Genomic DNA, 21,205 nt, shown 5'->3' with positions numbered 1-21,205 from the left:
TCTGCCCCAGGGCCTGGACAACTTGCAATCATTAATGTAAGAATTAAAGAGAATTATAATACTAAGGGGCTGTGAGATATCAATAGAACCGTTATGTGGCAAGATAATATTAATAAAGTTAACAAAAAAACAAATCACATTCATGAGCAATTATCAAAAATAGATAAAAAATTATGAACATTTCCGAAAGTATTCCGGAAACAGCCGAATGGGGCTTTAACGTCAGAGCCAGGAAACAAAAGGTTGAGGCAGGTGCCATCGTTGTTTATCGACGAGAGAGTTGCGTTCGTGTTTTATCAAAAAATCGCTAAAATGGTTCAAACCTGTCATGCTATGTGGTGTACAAATAGCCATTTGTCGCAATGTAGTACCCATGAGTTCCCGAACACGAGAAAAAGAGCTGGACTACGCAGACAATGAGTGAAGTTCGTTCGTGCAAAGAGAGCTAATTTTGCAGACCCAGCCTCCGGCACGGTTTTGTGTGGTGCGCATTTTACACCTGAAAGCTATTCAAACTATGGACAAATGAAATCAGGTTTTGCTAAGAAATTGCTGCTGAAAGCAGATGCGGTGCCCACCATACACGTGCAGCCACCTAAATATCCCGAGATATCAAGAAAGAGGACGATGACTGGCACTGATGAGACCACCCCACCACCCCAGGCTAAGCAAAGGAGGGGAGCAGCCAAGCTCGAAATGGCGAGAGTGAGTACTCTTTTACAATATAAAACATATCACGCATTGGATATATGACTGGACACATGTATAAATTATCGCTCGTACAATATATACAACAAATCCTCTAATCCCATTCATATTTGTGTCTGTTGGCAGAGCGAAAACCTATGATAGCAGAATAAATGATAATTATTCTATACATTATTTTGCGGTCACGGTGTATCAGCTTCACAAAAAGAAATGCAAAACAAACCATTCGGTTTTTCCCACACATTCTGTTGGCGGTGTTTCATCAGTGTGATTGCTCTCCTCAATGATCGTTTCCTTAGGCTGCATTGGCTTTCGTTTGGGCTCAAATTGATAACCCAAGACACCAAAGAAAGGTTCATAACTCCCCTCATCACCATTACAAGAAAGTTCGTTACGTCGGATTTGTCGCTGCAACTACAAATAAAATTGTCCGCTATCACCGCCGCCATTCAGTACTAAGCACTGTGTTTCCTCGTTGTGACGTCACGCACACAATATGCTAGATTTCCGGGATCTTGGGCGCCGGTCGTTTTAGCTTGACTACTATTCTCATTAAAATATGAAAACCTAAAAATGCTTGGGTGATTTTAGTTAAAGTAGACATTGTTTTTTCATCTGTAGGATTTTGACAAAGATCAGATCACATTTGATGGTTATTTTTTGCAGAAATCTGAGAAATTCCAAAAGGTTCAGATACTTTTTCATACCACTGTAATACTAATCCTGTGCGAATCAACTAATGGACTGTATAAAAGAACCCGACATTCCCTTGGTTATGTCACCTATTAAATTTACCCGTCTCTATTTGCTTCCCAATTTTCCCTGTTCAGGACAGCGCCATAACAGTGCGATGTGTTCCGTACACATACAGTGGGGCAAATAAGTATTTCGTCAACCACCAATTGTGCAAATTCTCCTACTTGAAAAGATTAGAGAGGCCGGTAATTGTCAACATGGGTAAATCTCAACTATGTGAGACAGAATGTGGAAAAAAAAAACTGAAAATCACATTGTTTGATTTTTAAAGAATTTATTTCCAAATTAGAGTGGAAAATAAGTATTTGCTCACCAACAAACAGGCAAGATTTCTGGTTGTTAAAGAGGTTTAACTTCATCTAACGAGGCTCCACTCGTTACCTGTATTAATGGCACCTGTTTTAACTCATTATCAGTATAAAAGACACCTGTCCACAATCTCAGTCAGTCACACTCCAAACTCCACTATGGCCAAAACCAAAGGGCTGTCGAAGGACACCAGAGACAAAATTGTAGATCTGCACCAGAAAATGGAAGACATACAAGACCACTGATAATCTCCCTCGAACTGGGGCTCCATGCAAGATCTCACCCAGTGGCGTCAAAATGATAACAAGAACGGTGAGCAAAAATCCCAGAACCACACAGGGGGGCCTAGTAAATGACCCACAGAGAGCTGGGACCACAGTAACAAAGGCTACTATCGCTAACACAATGCGCCTCCAGGGACTCAAATCCTGCACTGCCAGACGTGTCCCCCTGCTGAAGAAAGTACACGTCCAGGCCCGTCTGTGGTTCGCTAGAGAGCATTTGGATGATCCAGAAGAGGACTGGGAGAATGTGTTATGGTCAGATGAAACCAAAATAGAACTTTTTGGTAGAAACACATGTTCTCGTGTTTGGAGGAGAAAGAATACTGAATTGCATCTGAAGAACACCATACCCACTGTGAAGCATGGGGGTGGAAACATCATGCTTTGTTTTTCTGCAAAGGGACCAGGACGGCTGATCTGTGTAAAGGAAAGAATGTATGGGGCAATGTATCGAGAGATTTTGAGTGAAAATGTCCTTCCATCAGCAAGGGCATTGAAGATGAGACGTGGCTGGGTCTTTCAGCATGACAATGATCCCGAACACATAGCCAGGGCAAAAAAGGAGTGGCTTCTTAAAAAACATTTCAAGGTCCTGGAGTAGCCTAGCCAGTCTCCAGATCTCAACCCCATAGAAAATCTGTGGAGGGAGTTGAAAGTCCGTGTTGCCCAACAACAGCCCCAAAAACATCACTGCTCTAGAGGAGATCTGCATGGAGAAATGGGCCAAAATACCAGCAACAGCGTGTGAAAAGCTTGTGAAGAGTTACAGAAAACGTTTAGCCTCCATTATTGCCAACAAAGGGTACATAACAAAGTATTGAGTTGAACTTTTGGTATTGACCAAATACTCATTTTCCACCATGATTTGCAAATAATTTCTTTAAAAATCAAACAATGTGATTTTCTGTTTTGTTTTTTGTCCACATTCTGTCTCATGGTTGAGGTTTACCCATATTGACAATTACAGGCCTCTGTAATATTTTCAAGTGGGAGAACTTGCACAATTAGTGGTTGACTAAATACTTTTTTGCCCCACTGTATGTAAAGCCACTATATAGTGTAGTCTTTGGGTGCTGCGCAAGACATCTAAATGTGCACATTGTTTTCAATCGATGGCTGGTGTAGGAAGCCAACAAATCTCGGCAGCTTAAAGTTTTGACCAATCGTGTGTATCTGATAAGATTAAAAACGTATCACCCATGTTTAAGACAAACTGTGTGCATGCATGCTAAAATCTCTGATTTGTAGTCACAAGAATAGCGTTGTGCAAGCAAAGATACTGCCAATTTAAACAGAAGCATATAATAATATGGCAAGGCAAACCTAAAAACCAGATTGCCAAAAATTTTCCTACACAGCCATTATGTTGTAATTAACATTGGGGGAACTGTTGATCCTCTACTCTACCTATCTTGGCTTCTGAGAGACACTGCCACTCTGAGAAGCTCATTTTGTACTCAGTCAGCTTCACAATGGACCTCATTAGTGGAAAATGGTCGTGCAGCTGTTCAGTACATATGCAATTGACTTTATCAGCCTCTTATTGCTACTTGTCCCAACTTTTTTGCAATTTGTTAACACAATGAAATTTAAAATCAACAGTTTCAGCATTTGTCAGCATTTCAAATGAGAACATGTTCTAAATGTCCTAATCTGGTAAAATAAAGAATTAAAATAAACTTTCCAACTACTTAGCAAAATAAAGAAATCCAAGAACCCTTTTAAGAGCTCTTAGTACATTCAACTGAAAAGGAAGGCTGCAACAACTAATCAATTAAATTGTAAAAATAGTTAAATAAATTTGTTTCCCACGAATTTGACTATTGGTTTTTGCGGGCACCCAATTGCGGGTATATGCCATGTCCACGGTTATGTGAGTAAATGAAGCTAAATGTATTGTTTATATTCTCTGGTGATTTGATGTTTTTACTTGGCACAGAGTGCTAAGCTAGTTAGCAAATATGCTAATCAGTGTCTCAGTGTCTCTTTGTATTGTGTTTTAGTGAAGCATATTAGCAATTGAGTTATTGTTGGCTAGTACCGTATTTTTCGGACTATAAGTCAGTTTTTTTTCATATAGTTTGGCTAGGGGTGCAACTTATACTCTGGCGCGTCTTATGTGTGAAATTATTAACACATCATTATATCATTTCACGTGACATTTTGTGTTTTGGAGTGACACTGATGGTTTGGTAAACTTGTTGCAAGTTCTTTATGCTATAGTTATCTGAATAACTCTTAATAGCTATGTTACGTTAACATACCGGCCACGTTCGCATTTCGTTGTTGATGCGTCGTGTAACATTATCATACTGTACACTTATTCAGCATGTTGTTCTCTATTGTATTTTTATTTTAAATTGCCTTAAAATATGACATATCTGTTCTATGTGTTGGATTTTATCAAGTAAATTTCCCCCCAAAAATGCGACTTATATTCCGGTGCGATTTATATGTTTTTTTTCCTCTTCGTTGGGCATTTTATGGCTGGTGCGACTTATACTCAGGTGCGACTTATAGTCCGAAAAATACGGTAGTCTCATTTTTCTAAATAAAGAAACCACACACAAACCATTAATATAACAGCTTAGAGCAGACATGTCCAAAGTGCGGCCCGTGGTCAAATTTCATCCGGCCCCCAGCCTCTGTCATAAAATCAACACACGCACTTTATAAAATAATCAGCAGTACTGCTACCAGCATATGAAGTAGTTTACACACTAAATGCTGCTCCTCATTTATCCACTAAAAGGCAGCAGCACTCTAAGCAACATTACCCCGTGTGACCCTTTACTTCCAATTTTCTAAAATGGCGACAATCAACAAAAAAAAGTTGACTGTGACGGCCAACGCTTCAAGGATTAGCGGAAATTGTACTATTTCTTTATAAAAATACGCAACACCTGTGTCTGCCTCATTTGCAAAGAGACAGTCGCTGTTTATAAAAAGTTCAATGTGAGGCGATATTACCGAACAAGACACGCTGACATGTACGACAAGATTACAGGGAAGACACGCAGCAAGAAATTGAAGCAACTTGAAGCTAGTTAAATTTCACAGCAGTATTTTGCAAGAGCTCGTGAGTCGAAAGACAGCGCCACAAAGGCTAGTTGCGAGATTGTTGAAATTATTAATAAAAAAAAAAAAAAAAAAAAAAAAAAAGAAAATTTGACACACAGGATGGGTTGCTAAAATTTGCTTAAATATATTCTTCTTTGTAAAAGACGTCAGCCAAGGTCGGCCCCCCACATTTTTACCAGACCAAATCCGGCCCCCTTTGCAAAACGTTTGGACACCCCTGGCTTAGTCTTCTTTCAACAAAAATCCCATTCAAACTGTAAATGGACATACAACAGAGTAGACTCTGAAATTGGATTTGAATTGGATTTATAAAATAAATGAGTCACTGACAATTTTGTCAGCACTGCCTACAGGGAAAAAATGTCAATGCCTTTTTTTATTTGAATGAACAGGACTTTGTCTGATTTGCGTACTGAAGAATTCATTTAAAGTTTTATACTCTAAATCTTTAATTCCACACTTTAACATGTTTAATATACTTAAAACAGAGCTGTACTGTTAAGTCAGGAAGCTGTAATAAAACATTATTTTTGAAGGAAATAAGTCCTCCATTTTTTCTTCATTGTTAGTTAACACAACCTCAAGTTAAATTGTGAAGGTAATTTTCATCGATTAGTTGATTACGAAAATAATTGTTAGTTGCAGCCCTACTGCACAGGAAGACACATTTGTATAGGCTAGATTTTACAATAAAATAATTTAATCATCGGTACAGTAAAACAAGGCTTTTCTTTGGGTAAACTACAGCTGATATGCTGCTATCGTCCTTTTTATCCTTTGGTTACTAGGGGTGTGAACCTCTTTGTACCTCACGATACAATACGATTTGCGATACAAACCTCATGATAACAATCTCACGATATCGCAATACAATGATTATTGATACATTGGTCAGTAAATCATTCCAGGATATTCTACAAAACAACTAATAAACAGAAAAACAAGCTATTTTCATCCTTCTGCTGTAAGTTTATCTCTAGTAGACGTCCAATCCATTTGAACTGGGAAGGTGGCAGCAAATAAACCCCTCCCACTTCAAACGGGCCCCTCCCACATCTATTGCCATCAGTGGCAGCCAGGCAACTAGGTAATTTTGGGACATATCAGGCCATTGCATGTTGATTTTCAGTCACTTCCTGTTGATGTTGGGGCATTTTATGGAGCCCTTCCAGTTGATTTTGGGTTACAGAACAGGAAGTGACCCTGGAATGAATAGGCAGTGACTCCAACTTAACAGTGAAGTGACCTGTAAATGCTCCAAAATGAACAGAAAGTGATCTGTAAATGGCCCGAAAATCGGAAAGAGTGAATGTGAATGCTCTGGTTTCGAATGAACGAACAATATTTCGCCCTTCCCAGTCCTAATGGATTGAGCGTCGAGCGCCGTCAGTGGCTGCTATAGAGTTAACTGAGACACAATTATTGTGGAAGATTTTGGTAACAACTTGTTTGCTCCCTTTTTTCTTTTTAAAACCATTGACACCTTTTTGACACAATATCTCGATTCTTGGCATAAGCGTATCGATAACCTTTTGGAATGTAAAGTATCACGATATATACCATTTCGATATTTTGTACCACCCCTATTGGTTACTAGGTGCCCCCGCACAGTGTCCTCTGATAAAATGGTAAATGGTGTTATACTTATATAGCGCTTTTCCACCTTTCAAGATAGTCATGTCACGATAGCACCGCTACTTACACAAAGTACCATGTTTATTTAATGATGTATTTTGTTATCTTTAAAAAACAAAACCCTTTCTAGGATTAATTTCCCTGCACCGGAGGTTGTCCCCTGGACTCAGTACAGAGAACCAACTTTCAGACATCTCCTCATCTGATAATTCTTTCAATTCTTGCCAAAATAAACAAAAATATGTTTTTTACTCTACAACACTCCCGGAAAACGCAAGAGGAAGTACTGTAAACAGTACAGTACTGTAACATGTTTGGAACTTTTGTTCCAATAAAGAAAAAACAATTTTTTCCCACCCCGCATCGGATCGGGACTCGGTATCGTCAAATTCTCAGAATCAGGTGACTCGGGTGCAAAAACGTGATTGGGACATCAGTATTTAATAGATTTTAACAAAACATTTCAAATATTCAAAGATATACATGATATTCCAAATATTTCCTTTAGAATACATTTTTATACTTTTTGGTTGTTTGGAAGAATGGGTACCGTAATTATTTTAATTTTTTTTCTCCAAATGCGACCATTTAAGGGCAGTCAGAAGTCAAACGCACAGTTGGCTCTACCCAGCTTGCTGTCGAATCCTTCCTGGCTAATCGATATGATATTTTTTCAGGCGCCATTAAATTGAGGTTTAACTGTGTTTTTCACATCCCTCTATGGTTACACAAATTTTGATTATTTCCTTGAACCTACATATAATACACACAAATGATTTTTTGGCCAATAAATATATATACAAGAATCTAAATAAATACATATAAGATAATGTAATTTTCTGCTCAAATTAATCATAAAATAGCAATCTTATACTGGCCCATGTCTACAATGATACAATTCAAGGGGTTCGAAAAAAGATGTGCCCAACGAAGAAAAGTGTGAGATTTTTAATTAACCAGCTTGTCATCAATTAAAAAGAAAAGAGTCAATGATCATTATGCATGGCATCACAAGGCCCCATCCCATGATGCAAGAATGACTATCTGTCACCATAGACAACAGCAAATATTGTGTTACTTTTTTGGTTTGTATCTGGCATAGGCATTTGGTTCCGTTAATCATTCCATTATACTTGAAAGAAAAAGGAATATTGGCTTCCCTGAGAATATGTGTCTTTTGGTTTAACAGTCACTGCTCTGGGCACAAGCAGCCAGTGTGTCCTACACGGCTCTAAGGGTGTCAACAATAATCGATGCGGCGATGCATCCCGATGCGGGGCAGGGACGATTCGATCCGATGCGGGCAACACGCTGAATCGATTCAGCGCATTTTAAAATATATAAGTACGTTCAAAAATCTTCCCTGCGCAATTCCGGTGATGCAATGGATTTGGTTTCCCCATTTGTAATGTTATTCTCATGTTTACCTGTAGAGAGAGCTACTTTACATTCAAAGCAAGCCTGTAGAGGTTAGATCGGGCCTAAAAAATTCCAGCCCAACCCGACACGGCCCGTTGGTATTGAAGCCCGACCGTCCAGATCAATTAACTATAGATTTGCATGCCCGAGCCGAGTGATGCGGAAAAAAAAAACGCAGCAGCAGCAGCAATTTATTTTCATTTCTTCAAGTTTTCTTACTGTTTAAATAGTCTACATATTTTTATAAGAGTTATAAAAGCCTTCACACAACGAAATAACGCTGGGAAAGTTTAATATAAAAAAAACACGGTTTTGCAGACACACAGAAGAGAAGATTCGAAAGGATCACATTTGCCTTTGTGTGCATAAATAAAAGTGTCTTTCCTAACAAATTCTCAGTTGGCAGACAAAAAATGCAAGTTTACTCAATATTTAAGTAGTCTACATATTTTTATGAAATTTATAGAAGCATTTATACAACGAAATAACGCTGGGAAAGTTTGATTAAAAAAAAAAAAAAAACGGTTTTACAGACACACAGAGGAGAAGATTCAAAAGGATCACATTTGCCTTTGTGTGCGTAAATAAAAGTGTCTTTCGTAACGAATTCTCAGTTGGCAGGAAAAAAACGCAAGTTTACTCAATATTTAAATAGTCTACATATATTTATGAGAATTATAAAAGCATTCACACAACGAAATAACGGGAGAAGAAAAAGAGGGCTGCGCCACAGCCCTCTGCGCATTTTTTTTTTTTTTTTAAATACTTTATTAGTCCAGCGCGGCGGCCCGACCTGACCCACCGAAACGTGAATGCTTAACATTTCGGGTCGGGTCGGGTTCGGGCACAAGATCTAACCTCTATGCAGGGGGGACGAGGAACCCAAATCCGCTTCCATACCGGAGTAACGTCACAGACAAGCGCAGTTGTAATCGAGAGAGCAGAGAGATAGGACATAACATAACAATTGCTGAAACGGAGAAAGAGGGAGCGAGAAATATTATAGATATAAGATTGGCTAGGCCTACATTTTACTTTTGTTCTACATTGCAATTTAGTTGATGTTTTGTTTGCAACTGAACTGATCCCTGGATTGATATTGCGATAAAGATGCTGCTGCACTACAATATTTTCTTTGTCGTTTTCTTTAATATTTACTTGAATATTTTTATTGATGGGTCGTTGTGACTAAAATACAGTGACTGTTATTACTGATTTTGCACAGGAGTTCAGATGTTGCACTGTGTGAAAGGCTGCTACTGTGTGTAAAAAAAAAAAAAAAAAAAAAGAGAAAGCCCTGGTCTCATTATAAGCACTAATTAAATGCTGTGATCTGATTTTTTTTTTTTTTAAAGATATATATGAAAGTATACTATTTTCATTTGACTTCGACCAGGAGTGACACAAGAGCCAATAAAAAGTTGTTTAATGTCTGTCCGCTTGTGTTGGCTCATGATTCACAAAAAATATGCTTTGCTTTAGAATTTTAATGCATCCCAGGCTTTAATGCATCGCAATACATTGCCGAATCGAACCGAATCGAATCGTGACCCTCTGAATCGAATCGAATCGAATCGTGGCCTTCCGAATCGTAATCGAATCGAATCGTGAGGGCGGTGTCGATGCACACCTCTACACGGCTCTATATGTTGTTCAACATTTTTCAGTATTCACCTCAAAAAAATAATATGCTACTGGTTTCGACGGACTGGTTTCACATTTGTCTCTATGAAACATATGTATAGTAAATATAACCTGCCAATTGCAATGATATTTGGTAGGTACAGTGAGGAGCAGTATTTGCACCGCTTGTAATTTTGCAAGTTGACCCACTTAGAAAATAGTAGGGGTCTGACATTTCAATCATAGATGGATTTCAACTCATAGAGACATAATCTTAAAAAAATCCAGAAATTAAATTGTATGATTGTATGACCTTCGTTAATATTGTTCTAATAATTTTATAAATTATTTATTGACCTCTTTTGCATATGCACTAATTATTTTAAATAAAACAAGAAATGGAATCATACATGTGCGATGAGCTCATAATACTATAAATATAACCTAACTAGTTGAATATTACCCTAAATTATTTCCTTGTAACAACAAAATCCGTGTCAGCTCTTCTCCATTCGGCAGCTGTAATATTTCTAATTTCGCCTCACTTTGGTCACTCAGGTGGCCGGCGTATCAATCTACACTCCATGTTAACACAGGCTGCACAGATTGTTAGAATTTTGTCAACGAACGATCAACGAAGTGAAAAGAACAAACATACAATATTTTAGGTTAGCGAGCCACATCCTGTAGCTGGTCAAAACATTTCACTTCCAACCATACATATAGGCGCTTCCAGGAGTTCACACAACCGCACACAGCACAGAAAGTCGTGGAGCCCCATCTACGTCGTGCTGAATCCAATTTTAGGGATTTTGTGGGTTCTTCTGGTTTGATTTTGCAGTTTTAACTTTGTCTACACACTCCTAACTTCAACCGCACTTCATGTTGTTCTGTCTAAACCGGAAGTCTGTAGCAGAAGATGTCAAAGATGGCGCCACCAATGTTTCGCTCAGGAAACTTGTCAATACCAAAGGTACACACACTGTATATTTAAAAAATATAGCATACATTCATAACTTCCTTTTTATTGGGTTAGCAAGATCCTTTTATAAGTGCCTGTCATAATGATTACTGGAGGGCATACAATTGGAAAAGTTAACACAGAGGTAACTGTTTTATAGCAGTCGACTGTTTGGAGCTTGCTCCAATTCTTAAATGTATCTGCTCCCTCTATGTATCCTAAACGCACATCATTTGTATACATTTTGGCAAGAGATACCGCTAGCTATTTTACCCACTGATACTTATGAAATTACAAATGTTTCATGTAGGTTTTGTTGTTGTAAAATACAACTTTATGCTGCATTTGAGTGCTTTGTGGCGGGACGAGATTCTCGCTTGCTTAAAACTGAGACATTTAGGCTAGGTTCATACCGCAGGTCATAATGCACGAATCAGATTGTTTCATGTTTTTCCCACTCGAGTCAGGCATTAACTTGATGGTCTGATCAGGACAGGTCGCATAAAAGTGGACCATTTCAAATCTGATCTAGGTCACAATTACGTCAGCAAAGAGCGAGAGAGACAGGGCACTACATTAGCGACGGAGCTGTGCATTAGCGTTAGCGCCTTGCTTGTATGTAGCTTTAGGGAAAAAGCGAGCTTAACAACAGTCATTAAAAAATGGAGGGGAGGGGGGCTAAGCCTGAGAATCCTCGATTTTCTTTCTGTGCTCCAAATCAGCAATATTTGAAGATTGCTTACACGGCCGAAAGTCGGGGCAAACTGTCCGTATATGTTTGCATCATGCACGTACAGTGCGTGCATGTTATTAATCCATATAAACTTTGAATATAAGACTAAACGGGGATTATTATGTCTGTTATTTGTGTCCTCTTTTCAGAACTCAAAATATGGTCACCCTAGCCTAGAATGACGTTGAGCCCGCATTTGTTTTAATGCTCCTGCGCATGCGGGTCAGTTTGCCCAGTACATCTCGCACTGTGAATTAGTGCACATGCATGATATTTGAATGCGCTCAATGGACAAATGCAGAATGGGCATGCCAAAAAACATACGACAAAAAAATCTGAATTGTGCATTAAGACCTTTCTTATGCACCTAGCCTTATTTGCACGACAGTTGACTCTCATAGGACTTAAGTGGGTTTGTACTAAGCCTGAACGATACATCGCTTAAACATCGCCATCGCGAGCACGTGCGATAGTTTTTTGTTTTTTTTTAATCCACATACGCCCTGCTTTCTGCTCTGCGCAGAGCCTCACACACTCTTTGAACCTCACAGTCACTGCAGCACTTGCTTATTAAAGTTAACGATGCTGGTATCTTTGATCTTGCCAAAGGAGCGGACATCACAGCACAGAAGCTGTCAATCATCGTTTAACTGGGTAAACATTTTCTGCAAGGAAGCTGCTTTGGAATGAATGTGTGTGCGTGTGGAGACGTTTGAGACATAAATTAAATGCCAGAAGTGATCATGAGGAGTTTGTAATTTCTACATGTCCACCACGAGTCTCAGCTAAGATAAACAGAAGTATTTAATAAAGCCAAGCATTTTTCTACTACAGTACTATATTCTTGTTCAAAAATGATTTGGTTGGACAGTTATGTTTAAAACTGATCATAATTATTACATTTGAAGTGCTTAAAACCATTTATTAATATGTATATACATTTTTTAAAATCATACTTTGGGGAAAAAGTGAGAAAAAAACATGCCTGATATGTATCTCTTTCCAATGCAAAATCTGAATAAATACATTGAGCACACACACAAAAAAATAAAAATTTGGGGGGCGGGGTACGCAACTTCGCAGTTTTTCACTTATTGCGGCGGGTTCTGGTCCCCATTAACCATGAAAAACGAGGGATCACTGTACACTGGTCATTGTGAGTCATCCAAAGTCTTTCCAAACAGCTATTCAAGTCATCTAGTGAAAATTTCTTAAAAAAAAAAAATAAAAAAAATAAATAAATAAAATAAAATAAAATTTTAATATCGCAATATAATATCGCAAACCCCCCCAAAAAATCGCAGCAATAGTTTTTTCCAATATCGTTCAGGCCAATCGATAAGTGAGCAGATATTTGAATTAATTTTTTTTCTCAATGTAAAAAACTGCCGCCAAATTCAAATCTACTTAATTTGCGAGCGGTTAGCCTTTCAAGTGCTTTTGCAACCCATCAACCAGCCACGAACATATTAATGTTAAACCAAGTGACAAGGCTCATTTTGACTCAATAGGGAAAATGGATTTCAATGATTTTTAAATCTCAAGGTGTAGGGATCAGGTTTGCTTTGGTGGTGAAAGGGCAAAATTTCAAGCTGTAAAGAGAAATGCTTGTTGTCAAGCCAGATGCAGCAAAGGAAAGAAGGAAGGAGGATTACCGGTAACAAAAAGGGTTACTTACAGTTTCATCAGTACAGATGGAATTGACTTGGGTACCAAACATCACAGAGGTGAAGATGAGGAAGAGGAGACCCTCAAAGCACAGGAGTATGAGGAGGATGACTGTTGCTGGTGGAGAGAAGGAACTGCACTCTGGGAAATGAGGACATGAAGGAAGAAAAGGACAAGGGCAAAGAAGAGGCTCATATGAGGTTCTACTAAACTCTAGGATGATGTGCTAGGGCATCAATTCCAGACCTACATGTATTAGAGAAGATCCACAACCAGCTATGTTAGGGAAGCACTAACCAGTACAACAGGACTACATACTACAGTATGGGAAAAACATGATTAACTAATTTGCTGTTATTGACAGAGGTCAATCCCTTTTACTAGCAAGGTTGGCAGTGAATGATCACGTTTCAGTACCACTGATGGCAGAAGACATCCAATAAATTTCAACTAGGAGGACTGACCGTGAATTATCACTGCTAGACCTCCAAATTTTAATGGATTGGATGTCCAACGCCATTAATGGCAGCCAATGAGTTAAGCCATTCGAAATGAATACAAATTTTCCCCAACTGTGAAAAATATACACAAATGGGACAACTTTGAAGTACATACCAAACACAAGAGTGCTATCTACTATCAGTCTTTATGCTGTGGCCGACAAGTTGGAACTATTAAGAAATATCACCTTTCTATTCGATTAAAAATGTAGGGTTCAGAAAAAAAACCTGGTCTATCATTTGCCAGCATTGAAGTAATGATTAGTCTAGCTAGCTAGCCTGCTGCAACTGCAGATTCACAGGCTGACTGCATCGACATGGTTGAAGCTAGTTTGAAAGTGAGAAAGACTTGAGGACATCATCAAAACAAAGATGTTTGCAATTTTTTTCCCCCTTTATGGTTTCTAGGTCTCTCTCTGTAAAATTCAAGATGATGCAAGTATTCTTTTTTTAATAAAGAAAACATCTAAGGCTGGTGAAGTAAGTATGTAAAAGGAAATGTCTTACCAAAAGAACTACACACCATTGGTAGAGCATGCTCCATGCTTTGGATAAGATCTGTAAAATGGGCTTCAGCCATAGTACTATAGCACATTATGAGCTGTGCAAAATAAATTCGGTTTCACACAAAAAATTCCGAAAGATTTCCACTAGAAACCTCAGAAATTTTAGCTTCCAGCAGAGCTGAGCGCATACATAAAAAGATGCCCTGAAAATCTGACAGACTAATTTTAATTTTCATAGATGAGTAGCATGATATACCATGCACATACCAGGGGTTTGAATCTCCAAATTCATGACGATACGATATTTGCCGGTATTACAAAGTCAGTCATTTGATTTGATTCAAGGGCCACTCCTTTTCTTTGAGGTAGTCTGAAACATTAAAAAATGCTTAAAACAGGTCACCACATTTACAAAGAGGACAAAATAAAATCCTCTTTATCTTGCCTTCTAAGCTTTCAGTGGACAAAGTCCTCTTAAAAATCCCCTCAATAACGCGATATGTTCAAGCCTAAGGTAATACAGCAGTTTTGTTGTTTTAACACGCTGTGGTAATATCTCCTCTTTTAATCAAAATAAAGTTTAAAAAAAACACCACTAGTCTTAAACGGTTGCTCTGTAAAGAGATCAAGTATTGGATGGAGACCTTCTGGGCGGTAAAGTCCTCTGAGTGCTGATTGAAAATGGCTAATAGGCTCTAACATAGCATCCTCTTGTTGTGGCAAACAGTGGATATCCAATTTTATAAGGGAATGACTTTGAATTTTTCGATGCCGCTGCTCATGAAGAATCATATACGGCTAAGGTAAGGTGCCTGTTTTGGTTTTAGGTCGGTAGCAGCTTTGGTTTTGAAAATATTTGAATTTTAAGTTTTTGAAAATAGGCCCCCTACGGAACGGCCCTGCGCCCCGTGCCATGTCAATATATTAAGAATTCCACGATCAAATCATTAATGTATTTGAAATACAACAGTATCACCACATTCTTAAATTGTTCCAAGCATTAGATAAACATTTTTCTTTCAAATTTAACTTCTAGGATTCAATCCTAATGCTCCATATGACTGTGAAACCACCCCTAATGTAAATATTCACCAGAGACAAAGCACGTACTTACTTGTCCAATCATCTTCAAAGCAGTAGAGAAAATGGAAAACCACCATGAATAATGCGTGAAGAGAGACAAGCGCAATGTACATCTGAAAACGAGAATCAAGTAACTGAAATACATCACAAAATGTATCATACACTGTAGAATACTACATCATTGAAGAAGGAAAAGAAGCAACTTATTAAAAAACATGAATGTGATTTGGCATTGTAGTAAACTTACAGTAAAGAGCACAAAGTACTTTTGATTGTTCTCTCCAACACAGTTGTTGACCCAGGGGCAATGGTGGTCCATCTTACGTATGCAGCGTTTGCAAACACTAGGGAAGTGGGATAGAAATGTAAGGAAGAAACATTTCAACAGTGCTCATTTCAGATATGGTAGCAGTGACGTGCTTATTATTTCATAACTAAGCAAATACTTGTACATCCTCTGCAAAAATCAAGTTGGATACTGAAATGACTTCAGAAAAAAGCAGCTGCTAACGATTATTTTAAAAACAGTTTAAACTGACAGTTTTTTCCAATTACCGTATTGGCCCGAATATAAGACGGTGTTTTTTGCATTGAAATAAGATTGAAAAAGAGGGTGTCGTCTTATATTCGCGGTCTAGACATTATACCCATTCACGACGCTAGATGACGCCAGATATCATTGAAACGATGTTCTGTTATGACAGATCTCAGCTACTCTCCCCATTCACGATGTCAGGGTCCGCGAACGCGGAAACAAGGTTGGACTCACAACAGACACAAAAGGACTGAGGGAAGCGTACAAGGGTTTATTAAATACAAAACAAAAACACACGCGATCGCGGTAAAAGGGAATAACAAAAGGGGTCCGTGACAAATAGGTCGACGGGGATCAAACACGCGAAAACCTAGCGGAGGGCAGAGAGCCAAAAAGACAAACAAAAATACACTCAATACCTGCACGAGGTAGAGGATCACTTAACTAAGACGTCCGACAAACTCGAAGGCAATTACAAAGCGACTCGAAAGCAGTACGTGTTAATGGCGACCAGCAAGGGAAATATCTCGGCGTCCTTCCAGTGGATCGCCTACGTCTTTATACTGTTGTTGATGAGCAGTGATTAGCTGCAGGTGCGACGTCGGGAACGCCCCACAGCTGGCTCTGCAACAACTCAAAATCTGACCAGGAGCAGAACATGACACACGACGCTAGATGGCCCCAGATATCATTGAAGCGATGTTCTGTCATGACAGATCTCAGCTAGTAGTTCAACCAGTTTGCATTATCTTATTGCAATGTTTTTCCTTATTCAGATTTGTCTGAAGACTACAGTTACAGTTAGACTTCACTTTGATAGTTAATGCAGTTATTGTAATTTTGTTGTTTTATCACAATAGATTGGTTTTTTTACATTTCAAAAACCAGAAACCATTCATTTACGAATGTGATTGCACTTTAGTTTACAAATTTAAATGTTCAGATATTATGATTTGAATGAGGGTTGCCCCACTGTCTCTCAAATACAGTGGGGCAAATAAGTATTTAGTCAACCACTAATTGTGCAAGTTCTCCCACTTGAAAATATTAGCGAGGCCTGTAATTGTCAACATGGTTAAACCTCAACCATGAGAGACAGAATGTGGAAAAAAAACCCAGAAAATCACATTGTTTGATTTTTAAAGAATCTATTTGTAAATCATGGTGGGAAAAAAGTATTTGGTCAATACCAAAAGTTCATCTCAATACTTTGCTATGTACCCTTTGTTGGCAATAACGGAGGCCAAATGTTTTCTGTAACTCTTCAAAAGCTTTTCACACACTGTCGCTGGTATTTCGGCCCATTCCTCCATGTAGATTGTAACGCGTGGCAGGGCAGGATGAGTGCATAAAAGGTAAAAAAGGGAGTAGACGTCCACTTATGCACTTTTAATAGACAAAAATAAATAAATCCAGCTCAACCACTCGTCACTTGGGAGTACAACGGACCACGCACACATGGTCACACTTGACTCCCCAAAAAGTAGGTAGCAACTGAAGAAGAAAGTGAACATACAACATAAAGAGGCGCCACCGTGTGGTGGATGTCCTAAGGAACAAAGAGGATCACAGAAGTGACCGTTACAAGATCACCTCTAGAGCAGTGATGTTTTCCAGTGATGTCGCCCTGGTCCCTTTGCAGAAAAACAGCCCCAAAGCATGATGTTTATACCCCCATGCTTCACAGTGGGTATGGTGTTCTTCGTCAGTATTCTTTCTCCTCCAAACACGAGAACCTGTGTTTCTACCAAAAAGTTCTATTTTGGTTTCATCTGACCATAACACATTCTCCCAGTCCTCTTCTGGATCATCCAAATGCTCTCTAGCGAACCGCAGACGGGCCTGGATGTGTACTGGCTTCAGCAGGGGGACACGTGTGGCAGTGCAGGATTTGAGTCCCTGGCGGCGCATTGTGTTGCTGACAGTAGCCTTTGTTACTGAGGTCCCAACTCTCTGTAGGTCATTCACTAGGTCCCCCCGTGTGGTTCTGGGATTTTTGCTCACCGTTCTTGTTATCATTTTGACGCCACTGGGTGAAATCTTGCATGGAGCCCCAGATCGAGGGAGATTATCAGTGGTCTTGTATGTCTTCCATATTCTAATAATTGTTCCCAAAGTTGATTTCTTTACACCAAGCGTTTTACCTATTGCAGATTCAGTCTTCCCAGCCTAGTGCAGGTCTACAATTTTGTTTCTGGTGTCCTTCGACAGCTCTTGGTGTTGGCCATAGTGGAGCTTGGAGTGTGACTGACTGAGGTTGTGGACAGGTGTCTTTTATACCGATAATGAGTTAAAACAGGTGCCATTAATACAGGTAACGAGTGGAGCCTCGTTAGATGAAGTTAGACCTCTTTGACAGCCAGAAATCTTGCTTGTTTGTAGGTGACCAAATATTTATTTTCCACTCTAATTCGGAAATAAATTCTTTAAAAATCAAACAATGTGATTTTCTGTTTTTTTCCACATTCTGTCTCACATAGTTGGTTGAGGTTTACCCATGTTGACAATTACAGGCCTCTTTAATCTTTTCAAGTAGGAGAACTTGCACAATTGGTGGTTGACTAAATACTTATTTGCCCCACTGTATATTATTATAATTATTTGTTTCAGATGTACTGTAATTATTTTCTGTATAAACATTAAATTGGTGTTCAAAAAGTCGTTTTTCAAACTTGTCTTGAAAAAGAGGGGGTCGTCTTATAATCTGGGCCGTGTTATATTCGGGCCAGTACGGTAATCGGAGCCTTTGGTAGAAATAATAATAATTTCCATTCTTCCTCAAAATCAGTTCACTATTTGAAGCCGGCAGAGCAGAACATGCACAAACAAATTGATTCTGTTTAAGATACTGTTTGTAGTTCCTAACGTCAGACAATTTGAGAATCAAATTTTCAGTATAAAAGCATGTTTTCAAATGTCTTATTTTGGTTAACCAAAGATAATCAGTTAAAATTTCATGCAGGATGACAGAAACATTCAGGATGTTTCCTGTTAAGATGTTGACGATCAGAGGTTTTGGACAATTTTAGATCATAGCTGCACCTCAACCTAAACATGTATTGTAATGTACAGTATCTAACTTGAGCCTGTGAAAATCTTTTACCTGCAGTGGTGTGCTCGGTCAGGCTTAATGCTACAGCACTTGGGACATTTGTAGACCACCTGTCCTGGTTTCAGCTGAAGGCTTTCAATATATTCCTTGGTCGCATTGCCTTTCGGCACTGCCCCCTGTAAAAACCATTGAAGATACTTTAAAGACCATTCTACAAAAAGTGCCTCACACACCTCTTATATCGATATTGAATAAGCGAAACTACTAATCAGTTTGAATCCAGAATCCATCTCACTGAAAGCTTTGTCATTTGAAGTTCGTTAGTCCAACTATGGTGACCTCTTTTCAGGGAGACGCAAACTCTCAGCTACGAAATGAACAGTCATCTATCATCTGTCACTATTTGGTGCAGGCAGGCAATGTTTTCTGTAGTGGTCGCTGTTGCTTGCTGTCCAGACCTCAGGTCATCTTCAGTGCTCTCTAACACTATTGAATAAACTGCCGAACCTTTTCACTGTCGCAAAAGATGGAGCATTTTCCCTTCTGTTCATCCCATATCACCATTAATCTGTGTTGGAGTTTAATCTTTCGAAGTCAGTTACTTGATACTCCACTTTTCCACAACAGCTGATTTCAAAGTCCTGTCTCAGCAACAAAAAAACCTTGCATTTCAAAAATGCTGTTGCAGTTAGCCGTCATACGCATGCAATGAATGCAAATTTCAAGGACTTGCATTAATACTTCATAGTTAGGCTCAGGACATTTTATACGACCCTTGTATGTCTGTGACATGCTTTTGTCAAAATGCCCAAAGGATATATATATATTAGGGCTGTCAAAATTATCGCATTAACGGGCGTTAATTTTTTAAATTAATCCCGTTAAAATATTTGACGCAATTAACGCATGCAATGAATGACCCGCTCGCATATTGCCTCAAACAGATTACAATGAGGCCGTTTATGGACATTAAGAGTGAAGAGAATGCCACCGGCCGCTTGGGGGCAGCGCCGTTCCATACTCATGTTATTTCTTCTAAACGTGGGAGAATTAGTAGATGTGAGACGTTTATGCTGTATTCACAATGCAATGCAAATTGCTATTTGTGCTCCACACATATTTCGGTAGGTTTTCTTTCTTTTAGTGGCAATTATGTGTGTCTTGTTGTATTTTGGGTAAGATATGTACAGATACAGTATATGTCATACAGTAAAGGCGAGTGGACACAGGCGTTCTTTGGACCGCGCCGTTTATTGGCATAAGCTTCGGCAACTCCTTCACAACAAACATAAGTATCGTTTAGTGAAAGCACAACAAAAATAATATTCCTATCTCTCAAAAAAAAAAAAATGTTCACAAAAAGAAAAGCACTTCAGTCTATAGTAATGAGGCCCTATTCTGACACACAGTTAAATTACAATGCAAAATGAACTGGCATTCCATATCAAAATAGCTATGCAAAATACACGTAAAATTTTTATTATTGTTATTTTTATTCTTCTTATTATTATATTAACTATTTCTGATTGAAAATTTTACAAATTTTATTAAAACGAAAACATGAAGAGGGGTTTTAATAAAAAATTGCTATAACTTGTAACTATAACATTTATCGTTTAAGAACTACAAGTCTTTCTATCCGTGGATCACTTTAACAGAAAGAATGTTAATAATGCCATTTGTGGATTTATTGTTACAATAAACAAATACAGTACTGATGTACAGTATGTTATATATATATATATATATACATATATATATATATTCGTCGTGTGTCTTATCTTTTCCATTCCAACAATAATTTACATAAAAATATGGCATATTTTAGAGATGGTTTGAATTGCGATTAATTGCGATTAATTCATTTTTAAGCTGTAATTAACTCGATTAAAAATTTTAATCGTTTGAAAGCCCTTATATATATATACACACACACACACACACACACACACACACACACACACACACACACACACACACACACACACACACACACATATATACATATTAGAGCTGAAACGAGTACTCCAGCAACTCGAGTTTAAAAACTGATCCGAGTAATTTTATTCACCTCGAGTAATCGTTTGACAGCTCTCAGCATCACGTTTTGCTCGGACTACTTTTAATGGGGGACAACGCGCTGTCACGTGCGGAGAGGAAGAAGGGAAAGAAAAAAAAAACTTACTGCAGCCGACAGCCGCCACAAACGACGCCGACGTTGCTAAATACTAGCCCGCACAATGCTACGTTGGTAACAGGTAGCGTCTGATGCGTCTCATAGAGATCACATGTATGGTAACTAGATGCGAAATGACAGACTCGGCCGCGTCTGGGCAGCGTTAGTAAACAGCT

At 38.6% G+C, this 21,205-nt stretch overlaps 1 protein-coding gene across 2 annotated transcripts in view; it reads right to left on the bottom strand.

The window, feature by feature from the left end:
- LOC130914632 (palmitoyltransferase ZDHHC3-like) overlaps positions 1–21,205 on the bottom strand; it is a 54,650-nt gene that overhangs the window by 18,662 nt on the left and 14,783 nt on the right. For both annotated transcript variants that reach the window (XM_057834009.1, XM_057834010.1), the window contains exons 3-6: positions 18,905–19,029; positions 15,514–15,610; positions 15,298–15,379; positions 13,188–13,318 (exon numbers count right to left, since the gene is read on the bottom strand). In XM_057834009.1, coding sequence (XP_057689992.1) covers positions 13,188–13,318; positions 15,298–15,379; positions 15,514–15,610; positions 18,905–19,029 — 435 coding nt within the window. The remainder of the gene's footprint in view (positions 1–13,187; positions 13,319–15,297; positions 15,380–15,513; positions 15,611–18,904; positions 19,030–21,205) is intronic.

Source organism: Corythoichthys intestinalis, chromosome 4, assembly GCF_030265065.1.
Source record: "Corythoichthys intestinalis isolate RoL2023-P3 chromosome 4, ASM3026506v1, whole genome shotgun sequence".
Lineage (NCBI taxonomy): Eukaryota > Metazoa > Chordata > Actinopteri > Syngnathiformes > Syngnathidae > Corythoichthys > Corythoichthys intestinalis.
Note: the sequence above shows the minus strand (reverse complement) of the source record. Positions and strands in the feature narration are given on the sequence as shown.